A 12,500-nucleotide genomic window follows, 5' to 3' on the forward strand; every position below is an offset into this window, starting at 1 on the left:
TACAAAACCATGAATAAATTAAGAAAATCAACTGCCAATATGATAATATTGCACAGGAACATAGATGCATATATGTACTTTTGATATTTATCAAAATTCTTGAGATACTGCCGCTGAGTTTTGAATAACAAATTTTTTATTTAAGTGCACCATAATTTACAAGCCCTTAAAATTAGATCAACAATTTGTGATATTCAAAGAAAACTATTAACCACAAAAATGTCAAATCTTCACTGATGTTTAGAAAGACAACTGATTTTTCAAATCAAAATAATAAAGTGAAAGAGTCTGTTATTGTTTTCCCGCTATACAGACATATTATAAGACCATAAATATCCATATTTGCCCCATTGGACACGGCACTGCCTGATACCAGTTGAACTCCAATGACCTCATGCAGGTAGCGAGCAGGGAGGGTTATTGGTCCCTTGGGAGTTCCAACTGAAATAGCGCTGATTCCACGCAGTGGAACTATCTTATGTATGTATTAGCTTCAGGACGGGCAAGTACGGAATCTGCCCACCCTTCCTTTAAACGTCTTTATTTCCTTTATAACTTAGAATTCAACTCTCTCCTTTCTCAGAAGAGTATTTCTCGTATACTAATTCAATTGTTGAGAAAACCAAAATGGTGGTTGTATTTTATATATTTATTTAGTCGTGACTTCTGAATAAAAGTGTTTTGTTTTATTAGAGGGAATACAATAGAAAATTACATTGTTTTGCAAAAATATTTAGTCTGGCAATAAAAATACAGCGGTAATTACTTTAAGAATTTTTTTTTAAAAAGGAACAAATTAATTTGTTTAAAAAAAACAAAACAAAAAAACAAAACAAACAAACAAATAAGACAACAATTTAAATAAATGAATTTTGAGAAGCACTAAAGAAAACGAGAAAAAAAGAGATAATTTAAATGGATAAACAAATATATTAAAACAACACAAGTTAATACTAACTTGATATAATATTAGTAAATTGATACATTTAATTCAATACTGGAACCTTCCCAATGTTATTACATCAATGGTACCAGCACAAGTAAGGCAATAAATAAAAAAAAGTTCGTTTGCCAAAATCTCTATTTAGTGCTCACTGGTTTATAAGGTGGGCTCATTTGAATTAGCCCGACCTAGAACTAGAGAGGCCAGACAGCAAAATCACCGTCAGGCGACGTGACGATGAGATGACGATGTGGGCGGAGTGGAGTGGTTGGGAAAGGGGGGGGGGGGTGATAAAAAAGAACAGGAGCGTATCCTGGTTTATGCATTACGGGGTGCATGGTGATTCGCAATCTATCAAAAATACATACAAATTGATTTCAGTACGAAGTATCAAGTTTAAGTACTAACTTTTAAAATTATCTAATTTAAATTAGATTATTTCGGACCTGGTAATACAGCTTATAACTTGAAAAAAACAGGCTGGTATTTGCCCACCCTGCCCAATATTACCAGCCGTCCCTGAATAGATAGAGAGAGAGAGAGAGCGAAAGTATAATGGACCTACACACAAAACTCTGTGTAACCTTGAACGTATATAATCTGGTTAATACAGTTTTTTTCAGAATTACTCATAAACTCGGATGGCAAAAAAACAATAACAAAGACCTGAATGACGTCAACTTCGTTCGATCTATAAGTTAACGATGGCGACTGCCCCACTCACCTGTGTTATGTTGACACAGGGGACAGACCGTGACCCTCGTAAAGTTATGGCCTGATACTGACCAAAAATGACGTCAAAATGCCAGTCTTTTGCCACAAAAGAAAACAGATCGTGAGTTGTATTCAATAGTTCAACCAATGAAATAACTTGTTTCTTTGAGCTCTACTAACGACAACTCACTTGGCGGTGCAAAAACCAAATAATGACGTCAAACTGCCAGTCCTTTTGGACGATGGCTACGGTTATGTTGCCACAGGGAACACCCCTAAACGTCCACCACGTCATAAAATTATGTTGTCTTCTATTTCATTTTTTAACAAGTTTTGAATGTAAATATATAATATATATATATATATATATATATATATATATATATATATATATATATATATATATATATATATATATATATATATATATATAACAACCAAACACTCACCTTCGCTGCCATCATTTCCATCCGAACCATCCGTGTCCGACAGCAATCTTCGCGTGGGTGAATCCACTGGCATCCTCTATTGTGCTTTACGATATTATCACGCTGACGAAGGGGTAATAATCCAAAACACAACAGTGGGGAGGGATCTTCATCATTTAAATTATTTATTTATCATCCAAAGTTTGTTGTTGGTAATTCATGTTGCTGCTATCTATGTCATTTACAAACACTTCTTGACTGAACGAATTCACTTTATTTAGGGTGTATTTTTAATTCAGAAAAGTGAGTGGAGCAGGCACTTATGTTTGATAACAAAAAGAGATGATGTGAGTAGGAAAGTGCCAGAAGACAATAGAGAATAAAAATTTTCGCGGCGGTGATGGGGGTTAACGGTAGAGTCACGCTCTCACCGGCCAGGCGGAGTTGTCGTACCAGTAAGGTTTCGGGTTCAAACCCTCATCACCGCTGCGAAAATTTTTTATTCTCTATTGTTTTCCGGCACTTTCCTACTCACTTCATCTCTTGTTGTTATCACTTTATTTAGATTTGCAACCAATCATCCCAAAACGGTATCTTGTCGGTGTGAACCTGAATCTTAAAATAGGATAGAGAAGTCAGGACGTCACACCTTCCATTCTACCGGTTCCAAACTCATTGGAAGTGTGTATGTAATCAGTCCTTTGGAGGACTAATAATGAATAGGTTACATGTTGAATAATAAGGTAGTATAACTATTTTAGTAGCAGGATGTAAAGGCAGATTCTTAGGGTTACCGAACGTATGTTTTATGTTTTTAAGGGTTTTACGGCGCTTGGAACACATTTAGGTTATATCAGCGCCAGTAAAAAGGAAGAAAATGGGATAGTGAAAAATTCTAGAATTACAATTAAAGCACCCAAGAGATAGTAAGACAAAGGGGAACTGGGAACAAATAGGGATCAGATGTAGATTCTAATAGCATACCACCAATGTACTTAGTTTAAGATCATCTATAAGTCCTATCCGGACACAAGCACACAATCCAACAAAGAGGAATACACTCAAATGCTTACATTATAACTTCAAAATAACAAATATAATAATACATAACAGAGAGATGATTTACAAGGGAAAAAATATCATCTCCCAAAACAGATAACTATGCATTTGACTGTTTCCCTCCCAGCTAGGACTCCGGAAGGGCCAGGACAAAACCAAGTAATCTCATTCCAAGACAAAGACAGAAAGCATGTTGGAAAACAGATATAGGGGAATAGAAGACACAGTAAGTACCTCCCTGCCCACTATGGGAGGTCAGGAACCCCCGCCCAATTACCGGACGTAAAAAAAGCGAGGATGTATGGTCTTTATTGACGACTAGCATTTATTTAGACTAAAAAATAAGATGAAATCAGAAGATCAATTGTGACCCATCGTCTCAAAACGGTATTATGTCGGAACGAACCAGATGCTTAAAAGCCGAATTAAATGTTAAACTGGTTAAAAATATACATTGTTGGCATTAGCACTCTAAAATATGGTATCCATTCTCCTCAATAAAACATACAAACTCAACATAAGTCTGATATTTCTGGCTATAAATTCAATTTTTAACATCTTTACCAACCCGACTTAATACCGTTTTGAGGCGAAGGGTCACAATTACACAATGTATGTATCCTTCGGAAGAGTGGATTTTACACTTCCAATGAGATTGAAACCAGTTTGTTTGTTTTTTACATCACACTAATGTTCTCTATTGAGTTCTTTCCAACAAATTCTAAGCATCAGTAACATGAGTGACCTAGAGCAACTACAAAGGACATGTAACTCTTTATGTCATGACACAAGACCGAAGGGCGAGAGGTCTGCCGGTCGCTGATTCGGATAAATAAAATTGTTGTTTAAAGTTAACTTTCAGAATTTGAGATAAAACAAATGCTTTTATGTGCGGCTATGTGGTCTAGTGGTATGACACGCGCATAATTGAGTCCTTGGAAAAGGCTCTTTACTCACTTTCTCTCACCGTACTCATGTGTACGAGTAAAATGAGTACCTGGCCGTTAACAGCGTTGTCTTTGTCCGAAAAATTGTAATATCGCCTAACAGGCGGCATGTCCCGTCCTACATGTTAAATGTTGCTGTTGACCAGGGACCCCTTGTAAAGCGTTCTGAGCACATTTAGTGGATATTGCTCTATATAAAGCTCAATTTTTAAATATTTTTTATTCTATTTTTTTTAATTGAAAAGAGTGAACTTTTATTTCATAAACTTCAAAATAATGAACTCTCTTGACCAGTTAACTGTCGTACTCTGGAAGATAAATTCATTATTTATTTAATATTTATTATCAGAATAAATTGGATTAAGTAAATTTAGTTATATTGAGTCGAAATGTTCATTATTAATCTGTTAACTGCCGTACGCTGGAAAGATACGTATTTAAAAAATTTGGCCAGAAAGCTCGTCCGTCAAATACTGATCGATTTAAATTACCCCCATCATGGCAAAAAAAAACAAAAAAAAAAACTCGCGAGGTCCCAGGTTTGAAAGCTTTTGCCAAGATGAGGGCCATTTCAATCGATCGATATAATTTATTGAAGGACGATTTTTCTGGCCAAATTGTTTAATGTGCGTCATAGTATGGCGGTTAACTATTTAATACTGAGCATTTCGACTCACTTTAACTAAATTTCCATAATCCAATTTATTCCGATAATAAATATTAGATAAATAATGAATTTATGTTCCAGAGTACGACAGTAAACAGGCCAAGAGAGTTAATTATTTGAACGTTTATGAAATAAATTCCCTCTTTTCAATAAAGGTATTTGTTTTATCTCAAATTCTGTAAGTTAATTTAAAAAAACAATTTTATTTATCCGAATCAGCGACCGACAGACCTCTCTCCTCGCCCTTCGGTTTTGTGTCATGCCATAAGAGTTACACGTCCTTTGTATTTACTTTATCCAATTCATTCCGATAATAAATATTAGATAAATAATGAATTTGTGTAGAGCCTAAGCACCCACGGTCATCATGCTCTGAGGCGCTTTACAGAATAAAAACTGACAAAAATAACTAAATCCATATTGACGTGCTACGTGACATTTAATAAAACATATTTTGATGAAAATGGTTACCCAAATAATAATAATAATAATAATAATAATAATAATAATAATAATAATAATAATAATAATAATAATAATAATAATAATAATAATAATAATAATAATAATAATAATAATAATAATAATAATAATAATAATAATAATAATAAAAATAATAATAATAATAATAATAATAATAATAATAATAATAATAATAATAATGATGATGATGATGATGATGATGATGATAATAATAATAATAATAATAATAATAATAATAATAATAATAATAATAATAATAATAATAATAATAATAATAATAATAATAATATGTGGAATTCACATTCTTTTGCAAACAGTTACAAAACATGCTGTTGAAAACAATTATTATCTATCAATATATAACAAAGAATAGTTTGTTTTACTGTTTGTGGGTTGGTTTTTTTTTTTTTTTGTTTTTGTTTGTTTTGTTTGTTTGTTTGTTATTTCTTTTTCTTTTTTTTTTTTGCTTGGTTTTGTTTTTGTTTGTTTTTGTTTTGAATTTTTGCTTGGTTTTTTTTTTTTCGTTTGTTCTGTGGCACGTATTTTGAATTGGTTTTTGTTTTCATTGTCGGGTTTCTTTTTGTGTTGTAGTATCGACACCTGGGCCCGTTTCCATGAACGCGGACAAGCTCTTAGTCTCGTGTTTAAGTCATACAGAAAGCGGTGTAACTAATAGGGAATGAGATTAGCGGAAGAGTAGCGTCCCTTGATCGGACGTCACCTTACAGAGAGAACGTCAATTTGGTTTTGAAGTGTCTCAAGCCGCTTTCACTGGAAGCGAGGACGAGAGACGTGTGCGCACAACCAACATGACGTTCTCTCTCTAATAACTTTTCCGCCGGTGACGTCACAGACTATGGGTGACGTCCAATCAAGGGACGCTACTCTTCCGCTAATCTCATTCCCTATAGATAGTATGCGCTTGGCTAAGAAGCTCATAACATTGCCATCCGGAAGTATAACGGACCAACACACAAACTATGTGTAATCATGAACGTTTATAGTCTGGATAATACCGTTAAGTGAGTATTACTCAAAAACGCGGATGGCATAAAACAATAACAAAGACCAGATTGACGTCAACTGCATTCTATCTATACTCCACGAGCGTTATGACTCGAAAGGGCGACGAAATATATTTTTGAATCAATGATTATCTTAACCGTTCTATTCTGAATCGATAAGTCTTCATTTACGTCATGGCTGAGCCAGTCAATTGTTTTAGATAACATCAAAAAAGAATGGATTTGATTACTGGAAAATAATCAATAAATTTGCAAATTTGATTAGATATAGGGTTTGACTTTTATTCGATATAGACTACACACACCGTGTCGACATGTGGTGGGTATGCATTATGTTATTCACACGAACGCCCTATGTAAACAATTATTTATGTGATGATAAACATCCTACAAAATGTGTAGGTACAGTGAAACCTCGCTATGACCTCGCTCTTACACAATACTCTTCAATAGTCGTAACGTCACTTCCTTCCTAATGACGCATGGTAACTTAGTAACACTGGCTCTAAACTATCCGAACAATGGCGGACGCCGTATGAAATATTTCTCCGGCGAGCATAAAAGCGTGTCCAGAGGAAAAAAAAACCCATAAATTTGATCATGTTTTGACTTTTACACATTCTGATCACAAGGCATATGAAAGGGAATGAAAAGTTCTAGCCAGCATGAAGAATATAAGTAATTATTTTCTTTGTTTAGAACCAAGATGGCCGCCATTGGCGGGTGGCGTGACATCAGACTACTGAATCCTATTACCTGCTCCCAACGACACAATGTTATGAAAATATCATTTTGAAGATTATTCTCACCCATATGGTGACTGATCATAGCCATCGATCCTATTGTATTAACATTCACATCCATTTAATTTAAATTTCAAAGAGAGAGCTTATTCGTCTAACTTTTTATTTCCAATCAAGAAGATATATTTTTCTCTTTAAATAATACCAGATCTTCGAACGCTTTCGTCAGTTTACCCAGTTTATAACAAATGAAACACTTTTATTTAATTCTGTATGGTTTTGTTCAACCATTTTATGACATTGAGACACTTATCCTTAATTCCTTAATTCAGGCGGAATGTATGTGCGACTATGTAGTCTAGTGGTATGACACTCGATTTCGGATCGGAAGGTCCTGGGTTCGAGCCTCGCTTGGCGCATCGTTGAGTCCTTGGAAAAGGCTCTTTACTCACATTCTCTCACCGTACTCAGGTGTAAAATGAGTACCTGGCCGTTAACAGCGTCTTTTACCAAAAAAAAAAATTGTAATATCGCCTAACAGGCGTCATGTCCCGTCCTACATGTTAAATGTTGTGTTGACCAGGGACCCCTTGTAAAACGCTTTGAGCACATTTAGTGGATATTGCGCTATATAAAGCTCAATTTTTTATATTTTAACAAAAAATTCTATGGTTTTGTTCAATCGATTTATTACAAATGAAACAATTTTCTTTAATTCTACATGGTTTTGTTTAAGAAATTTAAGAAAACTGAGACACTTTTCTTCAATTTTACAATGTTTTGTATAAGCAATCTATGAAATATGAAACTCATTTGTAAGCCACGTCGTCATTGGGTGTTAATTCTGATTTGATGAGATGAAGGAAATGGAGTTTAAAATAAGAAAAGATACGAAAATGGGGAAATTGTGCGGCTATGTGGTCAAGTTGTATGATACTCGCTTTCGGATCGGAAGGTCCTGAGTTCGAGCCTCGCTCGGCGCATAGTTGAGTCGTTGGAAAAGGCTCTTTACTCACATTCTCTCACCGTACTCAGGTGTAAAATGAGTACCTTTCGTTAACAGCGTTGTCTCTGTCCGGAAAAATTGTAATATCGCCTTACAGTCTCGTTCTACATGTTACGTGTTGCTGTTGGTCAGAGACCCCTTGTAAAGCGCTTTGAGCACATTCAGTGGATATTGCGCTAAATAAAAACTTTTAATTTAAGATTTTTGGGGGTTAAGAAAAAAAACTCGATGTTCAGAATAAAGTCGTATATTTTAAATCTAATTTTACAAGATAGGCTTAAGATTAGTCGAAAAGTCTAGTTTAGTTTCGCCCCACCGTTTGTTTTTTTAGACAATTGGTCACATTAGTCAGAGAGTGGTTGATCTGACGGACGGGACACAACCTAAAAGTAGTTCTTTAACTCACTCAACCCTAACACCGACTTTATCCGTAGTTTACCCGGGTTACTTTTACCCCTTGCCTATTTATTACATTTTTCTGAGACAAATTATAGCCGTAGTATCAAAGCTTATGTTTTTGGTTTTTGAATGTTAATGGTAGTTGAATAAAACTATCTATATACATGCTCATTTTAAATACATTTTTTTCCAATATTAAAATGTAGCAAAAATCTCTAGGATTGAGTGAGTTAAAGCCGTTAGGCAAGGCATATGGACTGGAGTTGTCCCAGTTTCTATCTCGTGAAACGGACAATACCAATTGCTCGCATGCCACCCTTTTGAAAGAACGTTAGTCTCTCGAAAAGTACTTTTCGCCAGATCTTACTGACCCAGCTACCCCAATCTCTGTTGGGTGGACAGGGAGGTGAGGGGGGGAAGAGAAGAGAAGAAAAAAACTCGACTTCATTTGGGATTGATCTCGGGCCCTTTGAGTGTGAAGCGAGTGCTCTATAATAATAATAATAAAGTTGAGCCTTATATAGCGCAATATCCACTAAATGTGCTCAAAGCGCTTTACCAGGGGTCCCTGATCAACAGCAACATTCAACATGTAGGACGGGACATGACGCCTGTTAGGTGATATTACAATTTTTCGGACAAAGACAACGCTGTTAACGGCTAGGTACTCATTTTACACCTGAGTACGGTGAGAGAATGTGAGTAAAGAGCCTTTTCCAAGGACTCAACCATGCGCCGAGCGCGCGGCACGAACTCAGGACCTTCCGATCCTAAAGCGAGTGTCATACCACTAGCCCACATAGCCGCTCTACCAACTGAGTTCTCGGAACTCCCGTGACAGAACCTGGTCTATCTCTGTATTTTATGGTAATGATTGTTTTAAATTACGTCAATTTGTGTCATTGTAGGCACCATTGTACTTGCTTTTCAGGGAAAATCCAAACCTTTTTATCGACATAACGATCTTTTGTCCAAAACAAAAGTTCATTCAATTCTCAAGACAGCACAGATTTAATTTAGATAATTAAACAAAAAATGAATATCGATTAAAACTAAATTGAACAAACACTTTACATCGATAACCAATTAAAAGTTGGGAGTTGGGAGGTGATGGTTGGTTAAAGAACTTCTAAATTAATTATGATCGCCAAATGGATTCCACTCAACGTGCATATAGTTGAAGGTCTAATAACTGGACGCAGTTATGGGCCTGTTTTAATTTTGTTGTAATGGACCATATAGGGAATGAGATTAGCGGAAGAGTAGCGTCCCTTGATTGGAGGTCACCTTACAGAGAGAACGTCAATTTTGGTTTTGAAGTGTCTCAAGCCGCTTTCACCGGAAGCGAGGACGAGAGACGCATGCGCACAACCAACATGACGTTCTCTCTCTAATAACTTTTCCGCCAGTGACGTCACAGACTATGGGTGACGTCCAATCAAGGGACGCTACTCTTCCGCTAATCTCATTCCCTATTTTGCGTTGGTTTGAGAGTATTTCCATTACAACCGTCAGCCCATAACAAATCAGATTATCAGACCTGCAAATAAGTACACGTCGGCTACATCGGGTAGGTGTAGTAGTCAAATTATATGCAAATGTTGCTTCATGCTCAAAAAAGTCAAGAAGAAAATGATAATGAAAAAGTAGAATAAAAGTTCTAACATAATCGACAGGGATCGTGGATAGCTCATACGATAGAGTCACGCTCTCACCGGCCAGGCGGAGTTGTCGTACCAGTAAGGTCGCGGGTTCAAACCCCCATCACCGCCGCGAAAAAAAATTTATTCTCTATTGTCTTCTGGCACTTTCCTATTAACTTCATCTCGTGTTGTTACTAACATAATTGACAATGCCACAATATGACCTTTGATTGCGATATATCATAATAAACCTGAGCTTTTAAATAGAGCAATATCTACTAAATGTGCTCAAAGCGGTTTACAACGATCCCTGACCGTAACACGTAAGACGAGAAATTACGGTTATTAGGCGATATTTCTTTTTTTTTTTCCCGACAGAGACAACACTGTTAACGGCCAGGTACTCATTTTACACCTGAGTACAGTGAGAGAATGTAAGTAAAGAGCTTTTTCCAATGACTCAACTATACGCCGCTCACAGCAATGCTCGAACCCAGGACCTTCCAGTCCAAAAAGAAGTGTCATACCACTAGACCACATTCTCGTATCATAGGAGAGGGCTACATTCAAAACGTTCGTCGTCGCATACCATTGTGATAATGAGTTAATTCTCTCAATCAATCTATTGATGCATTACGTTTATCTAAAACACTCACAACATCCGCCCGCCGGATATATCGTACCAACACAACATACAAAACTATGTGTAACCTTAAACGTTTATAGTACGATTGATAGAACTGAGCAATAATCTAATCATTAAAATGGCTGGCTATAAACAATAACAAAGAACTGAGTGACGTCAATTTCGTTCCATCTATTGGGGACAACTTAGAATCACCAGTGTAAACATTTGAAGTTCCAAAACATCTAGGGTAAATTTCTACCAGGCAGACAATACAAATAGGTTCTCTTTAACTCTCTCCTTACCAGCTATTTTTAGAATTTCCCCCTAAAATTCACTCCAAACTAACACAAGAAGAGACTTTTCTTACTCAAACAAAAAAGTAATAAGTGAGCTCTACAGCACATTTTTAGTATCTAGAGTGTAATCCAAGCATTTCTTTACATTTTGTGAGGTACAAGAGAAATCAGAATGAGAAAATTTCTGTTGCATCGTAACGAATGTGACGATTTTCCTATGAGTGGTAAGGAGAGGGTTATGTCGTTAAATATTATATTATGTGTCAGTGCATGACATAACAGTCAGAAGGTGAACATTTTGGATTTGCATTGTTTTCCTTTTCTGAAAGAATATGCTCACCAGAGTATTTTAATCTTTATTTGAAGTAAATCGGGTGATTTTTCATGAAGTTATGGTCAGATGTATGGGAAAGGTATCCAGCAACTTATCTCAAATTTCATACTTTTTCAACTTGACTAGCTGTAAAAAAAATATGTAACTGAAATTAAGTTTTGATATTTCCCGAAGATGTCGAAAAAGGGTTGATTTAATCATTTATGACAAGAACTTATTTTTGATCAAAATTGATCTTCGAACTAAACTTGGCAATATCTCAGTTCAAACCTTTTCATCATTCGACTGATAACGTCATTCACTGTAACATTAGGGTTAGGGTTAGGGTTAGGGATTAAGACGAAATAATTACAATCTTCTCTGAATTGTGAAAATGTGAACATACAGGTTTTGAATGTCACCGCCTCATATTATAATGTTTGTCTGTTTGTTTTTAAACCTTAGGAATGAGAAACATTACGTTAATTTGCTAGTTTACTTTTATTATTTTAAATATCTGTATGTCCATTATCTTATTATCTATTATTCATCTATTTTTTTTAATTTATAAATTTATTCATTTATCTAATTTATCTATTTATTTATTTATTTACTCATTTATTTATCTATCTATCTATCTATTTTTTTTCTTCCCTTTATATATATATATATATATATATATATATATATATATATATATATGCATATATATATATATATATATATATATATATATATATATATATATATATATATGTATGTATAAATATTGATGATGATGATGATGATGATGATGATGATGATGATGATGGTGATGATGATGATGATGATGATGATGATGATGATGATGATGATGATGATGATGATGATGATGTTTACAATATCATCTCATCACCTATAACGAAAACGATTTCATCTCTCATGTTTCAATACCTTGCTGCTATAAATAGCTTTTCTCTCGTGTGCCAAAAGCGACCATGACCGTTGCCAAATCTGATTGCATCTATACTGTAATTTAGCTCCATTTACCATCAAACGTTAACGATGAAACTTAAGAGGTCTTCTACGCATTCATTAATTAATGAATTAATTAATTCGTTAATTAGTAGGTAAACAAAGGAATTAAACAATAATAAATAAATAAACACGGTTAATTCACGTTACAAAAAAGTATACATACGTTTTCTTTAAAAATCCTAGAAAAAA

The 12,500-nt window shown here is 35.0% G+C and overlaps 1 protein-coding gene across 4 annotated transcripts in view; it reads right to left on the minus strand.

The window, feature by feature from the left end:
- The window catches only part of LOC144974614 (prestin-like), a 102,146-nt gene that overhangs the window by 78,715 nt on the left and 10,931 nt on the right, over positions 1-12,500 (minus strand). Inside the window, exons 1-3 of one of the 4 annotated variants that reach the window (XM_078917650.1) lie at positions 4,990-5,014; positions 2,621-2,700; positions 2,107-2,404 (exon numbers count right to left, since the gene is read on the minus strand). In XM_078917650.1, the coding sequence (XP_078773776.1) occupies positions 2,107-2,179 (73 nt within the window). In that variant the 5' untranslated portion in view covers positions 2,180-2,404; positions 2,621-2,700; positions 4,990-5,014. Of the gene's footprint in view, positions 1-2,106; positions 2,405-2,620; positions 2,701-4,989; positions 5,015-12,500 lie in introns of those variants that run through there. The other 3 variants (XM_078917649.1, XM_078917646.1, XM_078917648.1) reach the window with 3 other exon arrangements.

The sequence above is a fragment of the Berghia stephanieae genome, chromosome 6 (genome assembly GCF_034508935.2).
Source record: "Berghia stephanieae isolate SIO BIC M18660-M18661 chromosome 6, UCSD_Bste_1.3, whole genome shotgun sequence".
Lineage (NCBI taxonomy): Eukaryota > Metazoa > Mollusca > Gastropoda > Nudibranchia > Aeolidiidae > Berghia > Berghia stephanieae.